The 23,966-nt window shown below is 44.2% G+C and overlaps 3 protein-coding genes across 3 annotated transcripts; 2 read left to right on the top strand and 1 right to left on the bottom strand.

Annotated features, from left to right (window-relative positions):
• The first annotated feature begins 1,460 nt into the window (after nucleotides 1-1,460).
• LOC139777219 (uncharacterized) lies at nucleotides 1,461-6,560 on the top strand. Its single transcript, XM_071714514.1, has 2 exons — nucleotides 1,461-4,571; nucleotides 6,087-6,560. The coding sequence occupies exons 1-2, from the start codon at nucleotides 1,461-1,463 to the stop codon at nucleotides 6,558-6,560; spliced, it is 3,585 nt and encodes a 1,194-aa protein (XP_071570615.1).
• Nucleotides 6,561-15,691: 9,131 nt separating this feature from the next.
• LOC139777226 (uncharacterized) lies at nucleotides 15,692-17,966 on the bottom strand. Its single transcript, XM_071714528.1, has 4 exons — nucleotides 17,649-17,966; nucleotides 17,170-17,495; nucleotides 16,599-16,867; nucleotides 15,692-16,292 (listed from the first exon to the last, which is right to left on the bottom strand). Exons 1-4 carry the CDS (start codon nucleotides 17,699-17,701, stop codon nucleotides 15,939-15,941), a joined length of 1,002 nt encoding a protein of 333 aa, XP_071570629.1. The 5' UTR covers nucleotides 17,702-17,966; the 3' UTR covers nucleotides 15,692-15,938.
• Nucleotides 17,967-17,968: 2 nt separating this feature from the next.
• LOC139777225 (uncharacterized) lies at nucleotides 17,969-22,122 on the top strand. The gene is made up of 5 exons (XM_071714527.1): nucleotides 17,969-18,030; nucleotides 18,343-18,438; nucleotides 18,589-18,693; nucleotides 19,069-19,140; nucleotides 19,386-22,122. The coding sequence occupies exons 1-5, from the start codon at nucleotides 17,993-17,995 to the stop codon at nucleotides 21,928-21,930; spliced, it is 2,856 nt and encodes a 951-aa protein (XP_071570628.1). The 5' UTR covers nucleotides 17,969-17,992; the 3' UTR covers nucleotides 21,931-22,122.
• Nucleotides 22,123-23,966: the final 1,844 nt, after the last annotated feature.

The raw sequence follows: 23,966 nt of genomic DNA, 5'->3' as shown, positions 1-23,966 counted from the left end.
GCCGACACGGTGAGTCGCTTCGCTTTATCTTTTCGTTGCATGCGCTTTGCCATCGCGAAAACGAATTGTGAGGGAACTGATAGTCCCTCTGGTCCTTCGAGTAACTTTCGCACCTTTCGCATCCGGGGCCTGACACCCCCCCGAGCATTTGGTCCTTCGAGCCGGATTATCGCGATAGTGTATTCCGCCGACCTTTCGCTCGTTTAACTGTTGCTTAATCTTAATAGCTTCGCGCAATTGCATTAACGACTCATCGGTGCTGCTAATCGTCGTGCGCCGAGATATCTCTCGTTCGCAACTCCACGTGGTGCTTCGCGACGAGAATCCGAGCGCTGAATCTTGTCATTACACGCCAGGGTCGTTAATTGCTCCCGTCGTTAATTGTTGATAGTTCGTACGCGCAATTGCATTGACGATTAATCGGTATTGCTGCTCCGTCGTCCGCCGCGATATCTCTCGATCGCAATCTTCAACTAGTTTCGCTTCGCGACGAGAATACACGCGCGGAGTCTCGTGCACGCCATTGTCGTTGATCGCTCTTGCCGTTGAATTACTCTCGCGTCGATCAAATCGTCATTTTCGTTATAGTGCGAACAATACGATTTATACATATTCTGGTTGAAGAATATTCTCCCGCGAATATTCTCGAGCTAACCATAATTATTCGCATATCTGTCGGCGGCCTTGGCGCTCGGTCACGGGCCGACCGCATGTACACACTTTTTTCTAAAGGGGCTCGCGCTCCACAATAACGCGCCGTTCGATCCCTCGTAGATGCTGTGTGCTTACAGCTCGACTCAAAACACACATTATTTCCGATCGTAGGAATTCTCGTTAACACATTGTCGTCGACCGAGAGTACTGTTAGTGGGCACTGTCCCCGGCATAATAATATATTTCGTGTCCTGTGTAGCTGGAACTTCGATTTAAATAAAATGCATTGCTCGTCGTAACCGGGTACCTGCGCCGATAACGATACAACTATCTTATTGGTAATTGTACAATTGCGTGCGATAGGCTGCCTTCCCGCCTCCTTGCGTTCGCGTTTTCCGATCCGTGCGTGAATCAAATTTTCGATATTGCGAATAATACGATTTACTACATTGTATAGACGAATATTCTCTCGTGGATATTCAGTCGTGCCTTCGTGTAGGCATTCGAACCGGGCCATCCGTTATTCGTCACCTTGGCGAGCGGAACAGTGTTGTTGTTTCTAGCATTCCGAACTCGAAGCCTATTGTGCTTCGGTATATTATTTTCGTGCGGAATCGGTTGCCATTGCCTCGAGCTCAAGTTAGGCTTTCGCCGTCCTTCAACCGTTCCTGCTCCGTATATCCTAACTCGCCTCTTCGATCCTAATTGTTTACTGTTCGCGGTCTTGCCCTTGTCGTGCTGCGTGCTGTTGTTGAGCGCCTTGGGCGTTAATTGTCGTTAGCTGCCATTGGTCGTATCAGCGCAACATGTCCAAGGCAAAGTCGGCTCCATCTTGCCGCGAATTATGCGTCCGGCGGATGCGGGAGATCCATGCGCTCGCCCAGAAGGCCTCGACGGAGGCGATGATACGCGAGAACTTTTTGGCCCGCTACTCGAGCGTGGCGAGGATCGCCGAGGAGTTCGAGACCGCGCACCTTAAGGTCATTCAGGAGACAGCCGAGTTCGAAGCCGAAGACGTGATTCGGGCGGAGTTCGATAAACTGCATTATGCAGTGAAGGGACGGTATTACTCGCTCACGGGCGCGACGCCCGGAACGGCTCAGGCTCAGCCTTCGGGCAATTCATCGGCCATTAAATTGCCCAAGATCGCACTGCCGCAATTCTCGGGAGATCTCGCGCTTTGGCCCTCGTTCATCGCGTTGTTTAACGTTTCCATTCACGAGAACCGGAGTATCTCCTCCATGGAGAAATACCAATACCTGGTGGCCTCCTTGAAAGGGGAAGCGCTCAATGTCGTGAAGAACCTCCCCCTTTCCGCGGAGTATTACGCGATCGCTTATGAGGCGCTGCTCGACCGATATCGAAATAGAAGAAAGCTAGCGGATCACCACCTAAGGTCAATACGCGAGGCTAAACCGTTGAAATCCGAAACGGCTGATGCACTCCATAGCCTGGTAGATGCGTTCACCGAAAACACGCGCGCGCTAAACTTGATGAAGTTCCCGACCGATTCGTGGGATTTTATCCTGCTACACTTCCTGTTAGAAAAGCTCCCCCGATCATTGCGCGAAAAGTTCGAGTCGATTCATCGGGCCGAGGAGATACCGCGGTACGCTCAACTCATCAAGTTTCTTTCCGAGCATTGTAAAGTTCTTGAGGCCATCTCGGGCCCGTCCTCATTGTCGCTCAAATCGACTTCCGCGGCGGTTTCGTCATTTGTGACGCACACGAAGGATTGCCCCGTCTGTAAAGAGCAACATAACATAACCAAATGCGCTCGGTTTCTCAAACTTTCGTCGAAGGAGAGATTATCGACCGCTCGCGATTTGAAATTGTGCCTTAACTGTCTTCACTCGGGTCATGGCGTGAAGAATTGTCCTTCCGCGTGGACATGTCGATCTTGTAGTATGAAGCACCATACGCTGTTGCACTTCGGGCACAGCTCGGGACCAGCCCCTACGGCCGAGCCGGCGGCAGCGACTCCCGCCGCCCAGGGCACCGCGATCGAGATCGAAACGGAAGACAAACCGCTCGTGACAATGGCTAGTCTCGCCAATAGCGTCGTGCTGTTGTCCACCGTCCGAGCAGAATTGATCGATTTACACGGCAACGCGTTCCCTGTTCGCGTACTCTTAGATAGCGCGAGCCAGGCGAATTTTGTAACTGAAGGCTGCCTTCAGAAAGGCGGCTTCCGGCGAACTAGGCACTCTGCTGCGGTTTTCGCGATAAACGAGACAAAGGCGGCCACCACGAAGGGCCTTACGTCGTTCGTTCTCCGTGCCCGCGGTCGCGATGACATTCGCTTTCCCATCGAGGCCACAGTTCTTCCGCGCATAACACCGCCGTTGCCAAGTAGTAAAGTCGCCGTCCGATCGTGGAAGCACTTAAAGGGATTGCCGCTCGCGGATCCCGAGTATCACTTACCCGGCAGCATTGACATTTTACTGGGGGCGGAATCGTTCGTCTCAGTATTACGTGACGGTCGTCGCAAAGGAAGGGAAGGGGAACCGGACGCCTTCAACACAGTTTTCGGCTGGGTCTTGACTGGCGCGGTGTCCCCGTCGTTACAAGTAACACCCCTGCACTCGTTCGCGACTACTCTCGAGTCGATCGAGACCGCAGTGGGTAAATTTTGGCAGTTGGAAGAGGTTCCGGAACACACGTCTGGTTCAAAAGAAGATCGTCGATGTAAGAAGATCTTCGCAAAGACCACCTATCGTGACCACTCGGGTCATTTCGTCGTTTCGTACCCCTTTGCGTCAGATCCTCCTACATTCGTCGACTCGCGCTCAATAGCTGTTGGGCGTCTCCGCGCGCTCGAGCGCCGTTTCAAGTCAAATCCCGACTTTAGGATTAGTTACAATAATTTCATGCAAGACTATCTCGATAGCGGTCATATGGAATTAATCAAGAATCCATTCCCGTCGGATGGTCATATTGATTACTTACCTCACCATGGCGTATACAAACTCGATAGCACCACCACCAAATTGCGGGTAGTGTTTAACGCCTCGTCGCGCTGCCCCAACGGTCTATCGATAAACGATACATTGCTCAGCGGTCCAAAATTACAGCAGAACCTGTTCACCATCCTGCTTAGGTTTCGCGCCGAACCGGTGGCTCTAACCGCGGACGTGAAGCAGATGTTTCGCCAAATATGGATAAATCCGGAGCAATTCAATTTTCAACGCATTGTCTGGCGTTTCTCGGAGTCGGATCCGATCCTTGATTACCTTCTCAAAACGGTTACGTTCGGCTTCACTTCCTCCCCGTTCCTAGCGATCTATTGCTTGCTCCAGCTAGCTCTCGAGTACCGTGACAAATATCCTCTAGCTTTCGCGGCCCTATTCGAGGCGCTGTATGTGGACGACGTAGTGACTAGCGTTCGGACGGTGGAACAGGCTCGCGCGCTTCGCGATCAATTGTTATCGCTACTCCGGAGCGCCGGCTTCGAACTTAGGAAATGGGCGAGTAGCCATCCCGCCGCATTGGATGGGCTCGACCCGCAGTTATGCAGTCACTCTATGTTGTCGTTTGAATCGAGCGAGGATCAATCTTTCAAAGTCTTAGGCCTGCGGTGGCACTCACAATCCGACTGCTTCGGATTTCAAGTTAACCCTTTGGACCGTAAATGTACTAAACGTACTATCTTGTCGGAGGTGGCGCGGATTTTCGACCCTTTGGGATTCTTGGCTCCACTCACGTTCACGGCGAAATGCCTAATTCAACGCTTGTGGACGCTGCAGCTGGAATGGGACAACGAGCCTCCGATAGATATTAGTCGCAGTTGGGAACGCTTTCAGGCCGAGCTCGACGCGTTAGCTTCCCTCCGCGTTCCTCGCTCGTTTGATCCGCTCAATGTAGTCCGTTGCGAGCTTCATGGCTTTTGCGATGCCAGTGAACTGGGTTACGGAGCCGTAATTTATTTGCGCTTTGTTACGCGAGATGGTGTAGTCATTCGCTTACTGTGCGCTAGATCTAAAGTCGCGCCACTTAGGCCTATTACAATACCCCGTATGAAGCTCTGTGCAGCGCTATTACTATCAAAGTTGATCGCTTACGTTCGTTAGGTCCTTCAGCGACATCTTAACATTGATGACGAATATGCTTGGTCGGATGCCGAGGTCGTCCTTGCCTGGATTCGCTCGTCTCCACAACGGTGGAAAACTTTTGTTCGCAACCGCGTTGCCCGCATTCAGGACAACGTACGGGTCTCGGCTTGGGGCCACGTCGACACCGAGTCCAATCCGGCGGATCATTGCTCCCGTGGCCTTTTTCCCCGCGATTTAGTGGCTAATTCGATGTGGTGGGGAGGCCCCGCGTGGTTGGTAGAGTTCGAATCCCGAGCCGAACCTGTCGCTTCCGAGACGTTTCTTCCCAGCAAGGAGGAAGGAATCGTGTCGCTCGTCGCGCTCAATCCACCTAACTCCGTATACTCGTTACTAGATAGGGTTTCGTCACTAGACAAAATTTGTAGAATAGTTGCGTATATTTTAAGATTTACGAATCGTTCTAATGCCAAGCCGGTGCCCGCGACCTTGGCCGTGGATCAATTCGAGTCACACTCCGCGTTGTTAGTTTTAGTGAAAATCGCGCAATCTGAAGTCTTCTGCGAGGAGATAGATCGGCTTAAAAGCGGGAAGAGGATCCCCAAGCCTCTACTCAAACTCGCTCCCTTCCTTGATCCTACGGGCGTTCTCAGGGTGGGCGGCAGGCTCGTCAAATCGGGGCTGTCTTTCGAGGCCAAGCACCTTGTTCTACTACCTAATAAACATAGGTTAACTGCACTCGTTGTTGAACAGGTGCACCGTGCCCACCTACACCCGGGTAGGCGCACGCTGCAATACTTACTCGCTCAACAATTCTGGATCTTCGGAGTCCACCGCGCAATCCAACGCGTACTCTCGAAGTGCTATAAATGTTTCCGCGCGAATCCGCATGCTTCCCAACCCGTCATGGCGAGTCTACCGGTCGAAAGGGTCAGTCAGGCTAAGCCATTTTCGATAAGCGGCGTTGATTTCGCGGGACCGTTCACGATGGTCACTCGTCGAGCTCGGGGAGTCTCCTCCTTCAAGGTGTACGTGTGCCTCTTTGTTTGCTTCGCGGTTAAAGCAATACACTTAGAAATAGCCTTTTCGTTGTCCACGGACTCCTTCCTCGCGGCGTTGCGACGCTTTGTGGCCCGACGCGGACGATGCTCGCTCTTGTATAGTGACTGTGGCACGAATTTTGTGGGAGCCGCGCGGGAGCTCGAAAACCACATGTGCCTCGCGGCGGAGCGAGAGAAGATAAAATGGTCATTCAATCCTCCCTCCGCGCCCCATTTCGGGGGCCTCTGGGAGTCGGGAGTCAGGTCGTTTAAAACACACCTTCGCCGGGTGGTGGGGGACCAAATCCTATCTATCGAAGAGTTCACTACGGTCGTCGCGCAGATTGAGTCCGTGCTGAACTCCAGGCCCCTCTGCCCTATGAGCACCGATCCCTTGGATCTCGAAGTCTTGTCTCCGGGCCACTTCCTCACGATGGAACCCCTCGTGGCCGTCCCCACTCCCGACGTAACTCCGTTGCCCATGAATCGCTTGGGGCGATGGCAACTCGTTCAGCGGATCCACCAAGACTTCTGGAGGCGCTGGCACAATGAATACCTCCATACGCTGCAACAGCGCCCCAAATGGTGGACCTCCGCCAATCGGCTCGACGTCGGGTCGTTAGTCCTCATCAAGGACGACAATGCGTCCCCGCTACGATGGAAACGGGGACGCGTGGAAGCGCTACACCCGGGTAGCGACGGCGTCCCGCGCGTCGCCACGGTCCGAGTGGCGGATGGCTCGATCTCACGCCCCCTGGTGAAGCTGTGCCCCTTGCCGTTGGGCGCTTCACCATGGGCGGCGGAGACGACTTGTTAAAATACACTGCGTGTATTTGGTGGGCGGGATGTTTGGCGTTCCGCTTTGTAAAATAATTGTAAATAGGTCATACTTAGTTAAGTCATAGTTAGTTACCCTGTATCGCTTAGTATTCTCGCGCGAAACGTCGGCGGATCGCGAGCAGTTCAATCATGCGACTCACCTGTCGGTGCTGCCATCGCCCATCCGCCGACGACATCCACTCTCCCCGAAAAAGGGAGCAACTACTCGCCCGCGGCACATTTTCAGGACCGCGGGCACTCATCGTTAAGTCGACCTACGGATCACATCGTCTCGGAGCCGGGACGACCGGCACGAAATCGCCCCGCCGCCTCGCTATACCAGGAGTGTGCATTTCCCCGGCTGCCTTTCTTTCCTGCCTGCTCTATTGCTTGCTATCCACTGCTTGCTTGCTTGCACGTGTTTGCCTGCCGCACGCCGAACGAGACGAGACTCACGGAGCGGTCACGAGTTCAGAGGACAGAACGAGGCCCGGAGGATTCCCGGGGACGACGGCCGACACGGTGAGTCGCTTCGCTTTATCTTTTCGTTGCATGCGCTTTGCCATCGCGAAAACGAATTGTGAGGGAACTGATAGTCCCTCTGGTCCTTCGAGTAACTTTCGCACCTTTCGCATCCGGGGCCTGACACCCCCCCGAGCATGTGTAATTTAAGTGATTATTTAAAGATTTCACCACTTTGTGTCAAATTCTGTATTTTACGTAATTATTATCTTTTAACGTTAGAATTAGTTTATTTAGCGTAAGAGGAATCCAACAAACCCTCATTTACTCGAATCGAAGCATTTTTACAGATTTTCATAAATTTTACGAAATTATTAATTATCAATAAATATGCGTATATGAGTGCATAGGAGATATTGTAACGAAGCAAGAAAGACATTCCTGAAGTCAGAATTGCATAAATATGCGTGTACGAAGATTTTATTGACATAGATCTGTAACATCAAAATTTGAAATAAGCGTGTTAATTAAATTTTAAGGATAGAGTCATTTATATTGAGCATATTAGAATGCGTTGGATGCATTTTACGAGCTTTTAAAGCATTTTATAAAATTTTACCTGAAATTCCTGAAAAAGAGGAAAAGCGATTATTTTGCGTTATTAACGTATTAATTACAGTCAGTATACTTACCTATACTTACCCGATGAATCCTAGAGAGTCCTACAACCGATATGATGAACCTGAAAATAAAAGAGAAAATTAATTGACGCATGAATGAATAAATATACGGGATTAGCAATTACTGTAATGAGCAGGGAAACCGTTAATCATTGTTCTGTGTGAAAGAATGTGTGAAGATGGACAGGAAATTACATTTGGGACTAATATGTGCGGGATTCATCATTTTATTAGTTTTATTGATATTATTTCATTTATTCGCCTATAAAGAAAGATAGCTTATGTGAAACATGTAGTTGCGTGTCTAAATAATATTTCAGCTAGAAAGCATTATTTTAATTAAATTCAGTAATTTAATATCTCTGAAAGATTTCAAGCCAAGGATGTAATCTGATATACTTGTTTACGTCGCTCGGAATTTTCCGTTGAGCGTGTTCAGACGAGTCGACTACATGTTGGAGAGAGATAGACAATATGGCACGACTGATCTCTGATTGGTTGTGAGCCCATGGGTGGGAATGCCATCCTGGCCAGGGTATAAAAGCCAGCCCGAAAGACCGTGCGAGGTCTTTCTCGTACCAGCTTCTGAGAGATAAACTCACGTAGCGAAATCGAGTATTCGAGAAAAGATATCTTGCGATAAAATTAACAATCGTGTACAGCGTTTATGGGAGAGATTAGTTTTGCGATACTTCGCGTACTTATAATCGTCACGACCAAAGCGTACGATTGTTAAGCGGCAATAGTAATATTGTGATAGATAATCAGCTCGTGATACGGGATCGTACCCGGTTAACTACCGATAGCCGTTTGAAACATAACTTATCTCACTTTTGAGTGTACTTGCGTACAAGTGACGAATGAACATTTTTGTTATTGTTTAATCAATGCAAGAATAATATTCATTAATATTCCTATCCTAAATCCGAATATCTGATACGCGAATCGAGTGCGAGTACGTGACCTTGTCAGCCAAAAACGTAACGAGCCAAGCAGCGTGAAGATAATAATACTGGAAGGAAGGAAGGAAAGAAGCTTCTCATCAAGGCGATTGAGAGCAATTAGCGTTCTGTGTGATCGCTTAAAACACAGAGGCGACCATAAATATTTAACTTCAAGTAAGTCCTACATATCGAAGATCGTATGTTCGGTCACAACCGTACGTACTACATTTCATTTACTGTCAAGCATAAAAAGGCAACATATTATATATGTACATATCAGAATTAAAATAAGCATAACTAAACATAATATTCTTACTGACATGCATAGACGTTTCTTAGGAAAATATCCTAATAGTAACAATTTCATTGAACATGCACAATGAGGATCAGAAGAGACTACTGTCCCAGGATGACCGGACATCCAGGGACCGGCGAGAGGGGGGTACCGTCCCAGCTCCCCTCCCGTCGTCATCCAACGATGGGCTACCCGGCGAGTTGGGAGCGAGCCCGCCGGGGGAAACGGCTATCGCTGCCGTTATAAGGAAGGAGAGGGATGGACAGATGGGAGTTACAGGCTCCCAGGCTGGCGGTTCTGGCTCTCTTAAGAACCAAGAGGGGACACGCACGATTAAACCGGGCAAATTTTCTGGTCCGGCGTGCGTCAAGGCGAAGAGGAATAGATCTCTTGGGTCTGCCTCCTCTTCGCGTGATGAGGGTGAGGCCTCCACGACCGGAGGCGGGGCAAGACTGTCCCGCAGCTCGGCCAAAGGGGGCCGATCAGAGGGCGCGAGCAGGGGCACATCCGCGTCCCGCATCAGGTCGCGGTCGCACAGCAGGAGGAGGGACACGTCCCCTCCGACTGACGCTTCTACCGATGTGGATGCGCGACCCATAAGACCGAGGATCTATATCCAGGACTCGGACGAAGTGGGGGACCGGGATGAGCCGGCGGGAGGCGGGAGTGGCGAAAAGATTGACGTCACCCGTATCAGCGCCGACGAGAACGCCCCACCCCCCGGAGACTCTGAGTCAACGGAGGAGGAGTCCCGCAATCAAAATGCGAAGCTCCTCAGAAAGCGAGGACGTCCCGTCACGACGAGCATTGGACTAAGGAAGGAACTCTTCAAGAATAGGAAGAACCTCGTCCAGGTTCGACAAACATTGAAGGACCTGGAGGACCCCGCGGTAATACCGAACCTCTCCAAAAAACGAAGAATCATGGAGATCGCGGAGGCTCGGAGGCTTAAACATTCCCCGACCGCCGAGATACCAGGTCTCATCTTGGAGAGCTTGCGTAACATCTACAAGGTGGCAGAGAGATCTTCCAACTTGAATGGTACGATGAGGAAGGCGCTGAATGTGATAACGGCCACAATCTCTGCCGCTACCGGACAAATGATCCAGAGGATCAAGGATCCGGAAACCGGTGTGGACAGGGACGTGGAGTTGGAGGAGCTAAGACAAAAGGTCTCCGCACAGGAAGCGGAGATCGAATGTCTTAAAGAATTACGCGAGACCAACGCACGGCTGCAGACTGACATGCAGAATATGCAGCTGCAAATTGCGCAAATGCAGCAGCAACAAACGCTGCTGCAGGCGCAGCAGCAGCAGCAGCAGCACGAGAACGCGCCCCAGGAGGAAGAGAAGCTGCACAGGGCTGCCAAGCGCAGACGGCAGCAACTCGTCGACAGCTCCAGCTCAGAGGAGGCGGCGGTGTTCGCGACCGAGGATACGGCCGTGGACGCGGATGTTAATATGGAGCTGGAGACGGAGGAGCCAAAGAGCACGAGGGACGAAGTGCTAGCGGGGATCGCGAGGGACGGCATGCCGGCGGCGATGAGACCGGCGATCCAAGGTAGGACCAAGGTCATCGACGAGGCGATACCGCCGATGACCACCGGAAGGCCGACGGATGTCACGCTACCTGTCGATGGAGCCCGAGGCAACGAGGGTGCAGAGGAGCGGATATTCCGGTCCCTCTCGCGGAGGATGGATTCCTGGTTCGAGAGGCTGAAAAGCCGGTTCCCCCCGACGAGTGGGCCCTCAGCGAGGAGGACCCCAGCGCAACCGGAGAAGGCGCGGGCGGAGAAGACCCCCGTTCCGTAGGCCGCCGGGAGGCTCGTCAAGGAGAAAGGAGGGAAGGGCACTATATCTAAAGTCCCCTCGACGTCGACGAAGAACATAACGCCCGCAAATGCGAAAGACAAGGGGGGCCGAAGCACTGGCAGAGGGGCACAGCCTGCCCCACTCCCGGCGCCCCCGGCACCCATCAAGAGTACCACGGTTGGCGAGACGTGGTCAACCGTGGTGAGGAGAGGAAGGAGAGGAGGAACGAACAACGCACTCCCCAAGCCAGGCCCGAGCGGTACTGCGGCCCCGAAGCCGGATCCCACGCCCCGCGGGGCAGGTACTGCGGCCAAGGGATTGGTTCCCAAGCCCGGTCCTGGCGGTAAGAGCTAAACCGGGGGTGCTGGGGCTAACTTTAAACAGCCCCCCAAGAAAACAAAGAGGAGGGTGCCGCGCACAGCAACCGTCACCCTAACCTGCCCGGATGGAGGGTACGAGGAGTGCCTAAGGCTGGCGCGCTCCTCGATCAAACTCTCGGAGCTTGGAATCACCCAAGCTCCTAACATCCGAAGGACGGCTACCGGGACCATCAATTTGGAAGTGGCCGGCCCGGATTGCGCAGGAAAGGCGGACGCTCTAGCCTCATGTATGAGGACAGCCTTGTCGGGCAAGGAGGGCGTCAGAGTCGCACGCCCGGAGATAAGGGCGGAAATCCGTCTTACCGGGCTAGACGTCTCAGTCGTGGAGAGCGAAGTCAAGGCAGCTCTGGCAGAAAAGGGGGGAGTTCACCCCTCTGCCATTCTACCGGGGCCTATGCGGCGGGCGCCTAACGGCTTAAATACCGTCTTCGTAAGATACCCCCTCGCTGCCGTAAACAGACTTAGCAAGGAGGCACATTGACATCGGGTGGGCCAGGGCCAAAATTGAGGTCCTGGACAAACGCCCGATGCAATGTTATAGGTGCCTAGGAATTGGGCACACGAGGGCCACGTGCCAGAGTGCGACCGATCGCACTGGCACGTGCTATAGGTGCGGCGAGGTCGGGCACGAGGCTCGCAACTGTGAGGACCCATCAGATGCGTTATTTGCGCCGAGGCGGGGCGCCCGAGCCAGCACAGGGTAGGGGGCAAATCCTGCCCTAGTGCTGTGAAGAAGAAGGGGGGAGAGGCTCCGCAGGCCAAGAAGGGCGGCGGCGGAGTGGTTCCTCCCATGGTGTAAAGAAACATGGTGTGCTCAATATTCAGTGACTTTTCAGTTATTAGTCTAAAAAACCTCGGAGAAGCTCAAATTGTACCAACCTCTAGAAAACAAAATTAAGATATAAATATTGGCACACCTGATTGTATTCGTCCTTGTCACACTCACTGCAGTAGAGAAAGAGATACATAGCATCGAGATCGAGAGTATGTAATACGTGTGGCGATATGAAATTTTTATATTTATGAAATAAAAATGGTGCGGTGTGTAGTACGAAGTTGTAGAAACAACTCGGCACAATGTCGTAAAGACATAAGTTTTTTCAAATTACCATCCAACGATATAATTCGCGAGGGATGGCTACAGAAAATTGGAGAGGTTAAGTTACCAAACAAAATTGAATTCGGTAAGTTTGCAAATTTCATAACTTTTATTAATATTTAGTTGAATTAACAGTCATGGATTAAATTTCTGTTATTTTATGTGGAACTTAAGTTACTCTTCAGACCATGGCTTAAGTTGTTCTTGATATTAAATAAATGTAACTACTATGTTAAGAATTCGGAGCAATCTTCTTAGCATAGATACATGTGAAAGAATTATGTATCATAATTTGTATCGTATATGTTATTAATTTCAATATTTTTTATAACATTTAGCACGGACATTTATAACATATGCTCAGACCATTTCAATGAAGAATGTTTTGGCTATGGGAAGAAGTCCAAAAGACGAAACCTTTTGCAGACTGCATTACCAACGTTGTTTTTAACTTCCCCGAAAGTTAGGTAAGTTTTAATATATAATGTACATATACAAAGTGTACCAAAAACAATATTTTAATTTATTTTGTATATTAATGTATATCTTTTCCTACGTTAGAGTCGACGAAACAAATTTGAATTTCAATATAGTTCGACGAAATTTTGTACTTGTTTCTACCAATAGTGGTACAAGCACCAATGATTCAAGTACGATCCAAAGAAGTGACACTCCCACATCTGAAAATGATGAATGGTGTGTAGCAGGTCCGTCAAATGCTACTCCTGGTGGCTCTAATCTTAGAACATATAGAAATGGAAGCGGAATAGCAGACTGAAACATGTCCGGAGGAAGTGAGAAGGAAAATCATAGTTGCCTCTCTCTTGTGAGTGACTGCTCGAAAGTGCGCATGCGCGCCATTTGCTGACGCATACAAGCACATTGTGTGTGTGTGTGTGTGTGTGTGTACATATATATACCTCACAATCAATCATATTAAGGGTTTTTTAAAATGAATAAATAAGTAAATAATTCATTGAAAAAATCAGAGAATAAATAAATAAATAAATGATGAAATGCATAAATCAAAAAATGAATAAAAATAAATAAACGAATAAATGAACGAATCGGAATGAATAACTGAACTAATCGGTGAATGAATCAATTAATGAATCAAGTATCATAAGAAATCCATAAATAAATGAAATAAATAAATAAGTGAATAAATAAAAGATAAATTAATTAATATAATGAGGTTAAATAATTGATACATAAATAAATATATTATAATGAATGATCATAAATGGATAATAATGAATAAATCAGTGTTGAGGAGATCAATAAGTACAGTTTATATAATATGGTGAAATTATTTTATTACACTGTATTACAATTTTATTGGTTTTTAAATAAAATTAGTTTTGAATATTTTTGTCGAATATATTCGTTTTTTCCAATATCTGTTGCGCGTTTTCCTTCATGAAATAAACGAAGAATTACATATGTTCTAATAATAGCTTTGATCAATTGAGTTTTATGGTTATCAAGAATTCCTTGATTCTTAACATGTTCTGTCATGATATTGTCGTTAAATACTACATGGTTGATACTAACTGCCTCAAACGTTTTCGTTATTAAAAATTCTTTAATATTTTTTTGTGTAAAAAGAATAGAATCATTTGCGCGTATAATTCTCTCAGTTGTTCTAGCTATTGCAATAACGTCACGTGAAGGGTACATCAACCTTCCCCGTGTTTTCATTTCGATCAATGTACATTTCGACATATCTTGGCTACTGGCTGTCAAAAATGGTGCACATGTGTCGCACATACTTTTATTTTTTAATAGCTTCCTAACTATAAATCCGCTGATGTACGTTACTACTTCATCAATATATGGACTAAGATTTCGCAATGTGGATACGTAGTCGTGATCAAATAACACATCAATGGATGACGTTATTTGCATATTATTTTCCTCTGTGAAAAGTGTGTCTTCTTTGTTTGCAGACGACACAAACAAAATCTGAATATCATTAATCATACAGTTTCCCGTTTCAGCAGCTTTCACCTCATGTCGAACTAATAATCTTTTGTAACTGGATTCAAAGTGTTTGGCCGATGGATTATTGTTGAATCCACCTCGACTTCTTATCGCACTAAAAAATGTTTCCAAGTGATCCTGATTAAGTTTATAAGTTAGTAAATATTCTAATCCCTTTTTTTTTAGAATTGGAAACAATTCAAAAATATTTTGTAAGCATATGATAAAACCTAAGAAACCAGTTTTTCTATTGCTTTTTAAAATGGATCGGTGTTCATAATCTTTAATGCTTTTAATATATTCAATTATATTCTCAGCGTATTGTTTTAATTCAATAAAGGTACCGTCAGAAAGAGGCATATTACATTTTTTCGGTTTTGGAAATTTCGATCTGACATTGAGAATGTCAAAGGCATCATTAAAGATAGAGCAGAACTTAGCAGTTTCTTGAGGTGACTGTAAATACCCAGGAAAACACTTTTCAACAAATTTTAGAGCAATGCTAACGCTTTCGCTGAGTGTTTGAGCCGCTAACTTTACATTCATCTTATTATTATGAAAATAAATGTGTTTTTTAGTTAGCTTTGTGCCAGCCTTCAATCCTTCTTCATCCTGCAATTTCTGCAAACGCTTAATGTCGTCGAACAATATTTCTTTTCCGTTATTCCACAATTTTAAATAGTGTCCTAACGTATTTCTAACTAACTTCAACATATGACAAGGGTCAAAAAAACAAAACACTTTTTCTTTTGTCGCAGGATTAATAAAAAAAGGTTTAAAGTTCTTTCCCAATTCAAAGTTTGCACCTAACTCCTTACACATAGACACATTAACGCTGGCACCATCGAAAGTCAACGAATGTACGTGTATGTCAATTTTCGCAAGTAATTCTAAACAGTTTCTAAGAACGCTCGCTCTTTCTTTTCCACTTAGTGAGTTGATCAAAAAGTAACCTATCGGGACCTTCCAATGCGCGTTTAAGGCTACAAGCATGAAAACCAAGGCACTTCTAGCTTGCAATGGCTGATCTGAATTTGTACAGTTATTGAAACCTAAATCTTCATAACCATAATACCGATTTCCATCGTATTCGATCTGCTGACGGATGCTAATTTCATCTATAACTAAGTTGCAAATTATTGGTTTATCGGTATTCTGAACTTTACATCGTAGAGCTTGGAAAACTTCGTCAGTAAATCCAGGTCGTCCATTGATTGACCTATACCATTTGCGAATTGTTGAAGATTCCGGTAAAAGGTTTTTGAACGTTTTTCGTACGTATTCGTAGGCTTTGTGTGAATAAAAATTCAAAGTCAAAGCAAAGGCTCGTAATTCAGCGGAGTACTTACTCTTCATTTTTCCTTTCCGCTTCAGAACTTCATGCATAATTTCTGGGACTTCACCCTAAATACAATAATCAATCCTTCCTATATGAAACTTATTTACATGTTTAATTCAATTTTTATATTCTCCAGAGAGCATAATTCCAGATAATATATTTATGTACAATTGTAACCGAGGTAAATTTCAACTCCATCCGATTGTAGATATATAACCGATTATAGTTTTTAATAAAATACAAATTACTGAAGTTATCGTCATGATCCGAGTCAAGGAAAAGAAAAAAAGACAAATTGACATTCTGACAAACGGCGCTATCTTCATCAGAACTCGTTGAAGTTATTGTGTAATATGTAAAATATGGAATTATGTCTAACACTTTTATTCGAAGCCTTCGATGAATGCATTGGCTTTATTCGGAGCTTTCATCGATCGATAAATGTTATTCAAACATACCATTAAATTGTCAGCAGCAATTTCAGAAATGTAGTTTCTTTTCTTCAAATCAGAGACCAGATCCTTTAGCGAAGAAATACGTTGCTTGCATCTACCGAATTTTTTCTGCAATGTTTCAATTTTCTTTCGTTGCTGCATAATGGTACGTCGCGCTAAATTCATGGCTCTCGTAGCTCGTCTTGGTGTTGCCAGATGAGGTGACCGGATATCACCAACATAACGTGGATCTGGTATCATCGGTGGAGCAGAATCACAAATGGCTGATGTAATGGCAGGGACCTGATAGATTGTGTAAAACTTATATTATTATATATATTTACTATATTCAATATAAAACAGGGGATTTATTATTTTTAGGTCATAAAAAATAAAATTAATTAATGGATATATTAGGATTAAATATATGTACAATATGATTATTTTATATTTTTATCAAATAATACAAAATTTTTAATATTTACTGTAAAACATACTTTTCAACATATACTTTTTATATACTTTTTACTTTTTACTTTCTTTAATGGCCATGTGTGAAAAATTTATTTCATATAAGGCACAAACACTTTAACGAAGTAATATACTTACTGGTAATTCATGAATGGGAATCGTTGAATCAATACTATCATTAAAATCTAAGCGTTTTCTCTTGCTGCTGCAATGAGCATCTTTCCGCCGTTTCAAGGGAGTTAGGCAGTTGTTCGGAAGAATTTCACAATTGCCTATTTCAGTACAATGAACAGGATCGACATCCACATTGACATCCATACTACTCATATCCTCTTTAGCAAAATCCTGAGATTTCTTGCGTGTACCACAAGAGCTTGTGATTCGATTGGGAGAAGTGTGTGTAATATCTGTCACAAAAACAGTATGTAATAGGTTATTAAAAGCCTCAAGCACAAAGATCGACGTAATATTGTATGTATCACACAAATAGAAGTCGTACAAATTGTTCTTTACCGAAAATATAACTTCTGATTCTTTAGATATCAAGTTGTATATATGAAAGGTTAATATTTTAGCATCTTTCAAGTTTACACTTTAGTCAAATATCTTATTTAATTATTGAAAAGTTAACGTCTTGGTATATGTTTTGATTCGCTGCTGGTGTACGCCAAAACATTTAAATAGATATACAAACAAAAATAAGACTCACTCTCTGTTACTGCTGTTGTGGACTGTGAATAATTCACGACGTTAATGTTGTCATTCGAAGAATCACTGTTCGTGATTCCAGTGGAACAGATATTGCCATCATCAGTCTTACTGGCATTTCCAACGAAGGTGGAAGGTGGAGTGCCTCCACCAAATATATATATACAAGGCACAGCTTCTGGTTGCACAACGATACACCTTGAACGCTTCCTCAGATCCTCGGGTTTGAAGTGATCTGTACACAATCTGTGTGAGTCATACAAATTTTTCTCGGTCTTGTTACAGAATTTCAACCACTGCTTTCTGATGTGCTTATTTGATGGAAATCTGTTGACAGATAATAAAATAGATTTAAATAGTTAAAATGTAAAAAAAAATAGTTTCAATATTAATTAGTTTAAATAGTTCAATAATTAAATTTATTGCTGAGATTACTGAAATCACGTAAACTGACAATAAATTAAATACATTTTTACTTACCGTATATATGAAACCGATTTGTCCTTTCTACCGCATAAAATACAATATATCATCTTGCTTGAATTTTGGCGTACGTTCGCGGATCAACACGTTTTAGAAAATATCTAAGAAATAACCGTGTTTCAACATATGTCACCAACGTAACCTTATTTTTCAGTGAGCCAAACCGGCCAAACAAATGTAGACCGCGCATGCGCACTTTCGAGCAGTCACTCACAAGAGAGAGGCAACTATGATTTTCTTTCTCACTTCCTCCGGACATGTTTTTCTTCCGAAAACAATAGGCATTCCGCTTCCATTTCTATATGTTCTAAGGCTCTAATAGTTGGAACGAGGAAAGTGCAATGGACAACATTGATGAGCAGAATACATCATCTCGAAGGTACATACATGCATAATGTTATCCCTACGAAAAATTTTAGATACGATTCTTGTAATAATCACATGCCATAATCTCATATATCTTATGACATTTTGACATGTGATTCTTATGAGAACCTATATTTTTCACAAGGATTAAACGACATTTTTTGCTCTATTATAACATTGACATTTCTTATCAATGATTATTCATAATTTCAATTAATGTATAAAGTACTTTTTAAAGTGTTCAACAAAAGTATACTTTTCTCATGAAATAAGCAGGCAAATACTATCACTTGTAAAATTAAGTAAAAACGTAATTTTTGTTTAGTAATCCATGGATGGACATAACGTTTCGAGCCACTCGAACACCACCAACCTCATCGGAAGAGCTGTGTCATATGCCAGACCGAACGTTTCCAAGAAGGTATGAAATATATAATATTAAATATTAAATTTCAGTTTTTCCAAAGGAAATACTTGTCGAATAAAGGAAGTAGATCTAAAATGTATCACCGGTATTCAAACTGTACTTGTATTTTTTAATTATAATTACTGAAAACGTATATTTGTACAGATCTCAGAGATCGAAAGTCTTCTGCAGTCGTCTGGGAGTTTTACGTAGAAAAAACACGAAAGAAGTGACGAAGATGTTGCATTCGATTTTGAGAAGAAGAAAACGGTAATTTTAACTTTACTGTACATATTAATGATTAATAATTAATTATTAATGATATTATTATTATTATTATTAATAATATTATTATTATTATTAATTATAAATTATTAATTATTTTTAGCGTACATAATCATGATTTCATAATGTGAATAAAAGTACAAAATACGCTTGACATTCGTGATCAATTTCATGGAATTTTTCAAAAAATATTGAAAATGTCGAAAAATGTTTCAAATTAAAGTTGTAGATGTTATTAAAACAGACATTTTATGTTGTATGCATTTTTACTTTAAGAGTGATTGATAATTATGATAATTATGATATATTATAGTCTTAATGTCTTCTATTTTTTTTATAAATAAATGTTCATAATTTTAGGACTACATCAAGGGATGAACTACTGGAATATGTGAGCGAAGATAACGTTCCAATGTTAAAGCGAAGACGGTTGTACGTATTTACATTTTATGTAACAAACTCATTATGTTTTATTGAATATATTTCTATTTTATTAACTTTCTTTTCAATTACTTTTTAACTATATTATACATTGATATTATATATTACATCTATATTATATATTCTAACTATATTATACATCGATTGATTATATATTATATATTACATCTATATTATATATTCTAACTATATTATACATCGATTGATTTCCTAATGAGTTAATTATGATATTAAAGATTCATGGACGGAAATGAGATCGACCTCGCCAACATAACGCCACGGACAGAAGGAGATGACCCGTACGAGACTATAAAGTCACTGAAAGCAGAACTGCAACACTATCGAGAACTAAATGATTTTCACCTGAAATCAAGATGTACTTATGTACAAGTGGAAGAATCGTTTTATGACGAAGTGAAAGCGTTGAAATTGCAAATGTCGGAGAAAAACAAAGAAATTGAACAACTTGTAGCAGAAGTAAAGGACATGAAGAAAATTATTAAAGACTTGCAAGCTAAATTGGAGGCAACTCATGAAGATGAGAAGAAGATAAAGGAAGACAGCGAAAATGAAATGCGAGAGCTATTGAGGACGTATTTCACGGAAGGACAGATAAGATGCATCATTAAAAAGCGGAAATGGATTCATTGGTCTATTGACGACTATGCTGCAGCAATTTCATTACGGAGTATCAGTCCGAAAGCTTATCGGTACCTTCGATTGAAGCTAAACTTCCCTTTACCATCACTTTCCTCTTTAAGACGATGGGCACTTAAAACTTTTGACATCCGTGAAGGCTTCTTAGCAGATGTTTTCGCTGTTATGAAAGAGAAGGGTAAAGATCTGTCACCAATGAAAAAAATTACAGTTTTATCTTTCGACGAAATGGGCTTATCACAAGAACCGTTCTTCGACACGAAACTGGAAAAACTCATTGGTCCATGCAGTAAAGTACAGGTTATTATGTGCCGTGGATTGTTTGCCAATTGGAAACAACCTATTTTTTACAAATTCGACCAGCCAATGACGAAAGATATCTTAATGGAATGCGTGGTGCATTTGCAAGAAGCTGGATATGAGGTTGTTGCTGCTGTTTCCGATTTGGGCAATAAAGGAGTATGGGGAGAACTGAAAATAACTCCTGACAATTACTTCTTTGAACATCCGTTGATTGAGGGTGCACAAATATTTGTTTTCGCTGATGTTCCTCATTTATTGAAACTTCTTAGGAATTGGTTTGTCGATGAAGGTTTGTCACTTGGAAATTGCAAAAATATATTCACTGCCGACGTTTTTGAATCAATCATTAAACTGGGCAACTCTGGTGATCTTCGAGTAGCTCATCCTATCACTGAACGTACATTACACGTGGTTGGTTCCGCGAGACAAGCTGTCAGACCTGCAGCCAGAATTTGGTCCCACACGGCCGCGAAGGCAATTGAATGGGCCGGAAATCAAGGATTGTTGGACATTCCCGAATATGAAAAATTTTCATACTTCGTGTCAACAGTGAATAAATGGTTTGATGTCCACAACTCGTATGCAAAATATGGAGCACATCCAGGAGTTAATGGCTTTGGAATCGACCTAGAGAATCAGATGCAATTGTTGGTACTCATGTCAATGTACATTGAGAACATGCGAGTGGGCAAGAGAAAATCGCTAATGCCTTTTCAAAAAGGCATAATCATCAGCAATGCTTCTCTTAAAAGGTTATTTAATTACTTGCAAAGTAAATACCCTGAACACTGCAAGTATATATTGACACGGCGGCTCCAACAAGATATTTTGGAAAACTTCTTTTCTTATGTTAGGGCGATGGGTTCGGGCAAAGATAATCCATCGGCTTATGACTTTCGATACCGTCTTCGGTGGTACATTCTTGGGAAACATTCCCATGCAGTGTTCACCATGAATAAGAATACCGAAGAAGATGAAAGCACAGTTTGCCTATCTTCGTCAATATGTTCTTCACGTACAACTGATTCACCGTTTGCAGCTGTTACACCGAACGATCCACGTGCTACGTCGACTCCATGTCCTGGTATTACACTTCATGCTCCGGAATCGACGAATGTGGATTTGGATAACGAATTCAGTAATGAACTTGACTGCACTCAATCGGACGATCAAGTAATTCTTACCGAAGAATTATTTAGAAGCATTATTGACATTTCACCCGATGACTTGTTGGAAGATGCACTGGAAAACGAAAAAAATGACGAATCGGATATAGATGTTTGCAATGACACTATCGACGACGATGAAGAATTGACAAGGTTCATCAAACGCTATTTTGAAAGCTCCACGCCAATTCTTGGCTGCAAAAATGCTTCTGACATTGTTCAGGAAGCTGGTCTGGAGTACGTTGCAGGTTACGTTGCTCATCGCTTTAAAAATATTTATTCGTTTTTAGGCGACAAAACGAAGGATATACACGATAATGACGAACAAAGTTGGGTAAAAACTGTTTCTAAAGGTTACCTTACATATCCGTCTGAAACTTTATTACTTGCGAGTAAAATAGTAGAGAAATGTTTTTTAGACTTTCATGGAAATGACTTTTCGAAAGAAGAGTTTGTCATCCAAAAAGTTGTAAAAATGGCAAAGAATACCAAACACTATCCTTCACAAATTCCTGACAAAGTTTTACAGTGCCTCGTAAGAACGCGAACTTATATTAGAGTTAAGGAAATTGGTAAACGCTTGTTTGACGAAAAGGAACAGCGAAAAAAAGACAAAAAAATGAAAAAATTTGTTGGTGCTACGAAAGCTACATGATTTTTATTGTAATAACACTATTATCATTGTACATAACACTCTACTATATGTTCGTAAAAAATGTATATACCGACTATATTTCTGTACATAATAATTTTAATGAAATTAAATGTCCTATTAATTTTTATAATTCAATGTAAAATTGTAAAAAAGAATATAAAAAATAAATTTTGGATTTTTGAAAGTACAAAAGTTTCCTATACAGTAGCAGCAATGAAACTTTGAATTGTAAAGTTGTAAAGTCTCCCAGATAGCCAAATGTTCTGATTTTGCAATCGTGTTGTCGACAACCGTTGCAGAGTTGCAGCAAATTGTCCCGGTCAAGCCATTAAATGTCCCGGTCAACCCGCTAAATTGTTAAATTATATTTTATTTTATTTAATTTTACGACATGCACCGATTTGTTTTTTGTTTTTTATTTTCGTTAATTTTACTTATTGACGAATATAAACATTCTAAATAATATATTTTAAAGAATATATTTTTATTTGCGTCAAAAATAAGTTCTTTATTAATATAAATAAATTATCTTGACATATAATACGGTCTATTTGCCTCCCTTCCCCTTCTCCGTCATCATCCTTGTCCCGGTCGCTTCACGACAATATGGCAACCCTATATTATACATATCCCCAGATTCTAGGAACTTTTTTAAGGTTGGTACAATTTGAGCTCTTCGAAGCCAGAAATCAAGAGAGAGAAACGATTTCCGAGAGAGACACGAAACCAAATGAGCACACCATGTTTCTTTACACCATGGTTCCTTTCCCCACAAGGAAAGGAAAGGCGGCACCTCCCGCAAAAAAGCCAGCGGCGAATAACGCCGGAAAGAAGGCGGGTGCGGCGTCGGCGTCGAAGTCCGTACCTCCGACCAAGAAAACGGAGAAAGCTCCCCTCACCAAACCTGTGGTGACGGAGGAGATAACGTTGGTTGACCACAGGGTGGTTCTTGTGAACCCTGCGGCGCCGACGGACGATGTCAAGATGGCATGGCCGGCGGGGGAGAACACCACGGGGTGGGTGGTGGATCCCCCAACCACGGCCGAGGGGCTCACCAAAAAGCCCGAGGCAGGCACGGCCCCTCCCACGAAGGAGCCGAATGCAATGGAGGTGGAGGGGGAGGACCTCATTGAGAGTTCTCAGTAATGCCCCTTCGCCTCCTACAAGCGAATCTGAACCACGCCCGCGCCGCCCAAGACTTATTCTTGCACACTATGGCGAAACGCGGGTGTGGTCTGGGGGTGGCGGCGGAGCCCTTCCGAGTCCCAGTGAATCACCCATGATGGGCCAAGGACGCGACGGGCTCCGTTGCTATAACCTGGCGGATCCTTCCCCACTCCCCTCCGTGTTTGAGGGACGAACATGGTAGGGGATTTGTGGGAGTTAAATGGGGGTCCATCTCCATCGTGGGGATATACGCCCCTCCAAGGTGGAGCCTGGTGGAATTCGAGGAGGCGCTGCGTGAAGTGGGCGAGTATGTCCGCAGGTGCCTCCCCGGTCAGGTGATGGTGCTGGGGGACTTTAACGCCAAGAACACGCTATGGCGGTCCCCCCGCACCGATCAAAGAGGACATACCTTGGAGGGGTGGGCGTCGGGCCTGGGCCTGTGTTTAATTAACACAGGCCGAGAGAGCACGTGCGTGCGCCGGCAGGGGGCCTCAATCGTCGATCTGACGTGGGCTAACCCCCCTGCCGCGTGGTTAATACGCAATTGGGGATGGTAACTGACAGGGAAACTCTGTCGGATCACCGTCACATCGAGATGGTGGTCCATGCCACCCCCCCCCCCCCCGGAAGTGCTGGCCCGGCGCCAAGCCGCGAACGACTCGCGGCGGAGATGGGCCCTAAAAAAGTTGGACCAGGACCGCCTGATAGCGGCGGTCTTGGTCCTGACATGGGGCGATGAAGAGGGGCGCGTCAAGAGGGGGGAGGAGCTGGACGTCGATGCGGAGGTCGGTCGACTAGGTAGATTAATGTCAACCGCTTGCGACGTGGCGATGCCTCGCATCAGAGGATTCCCCCCCCCCCCGACGCGC

This window comes from Temnothorax nylanderi, unplaced genomic scaffold (genome assembly GCF_030848795.1).
Source record: "Temnothorax nylanderi isolate EJ_2023f unplaced genomic scaffold, tnyl_v1.0 TNYL_tig0141_pilon, whole genome shotgun sequence".
Classification (NCBI taxonomy): domain Eukaryota; kingdom Metazoa; phylum Arthropoda; class Insecta; order Hymenoptera; family Formicidae; genus Temnothorax; species Temnothorax nylanderi.
This window is presented reverse-complemented; position numbering and strand designations above follow the sequence as displayed.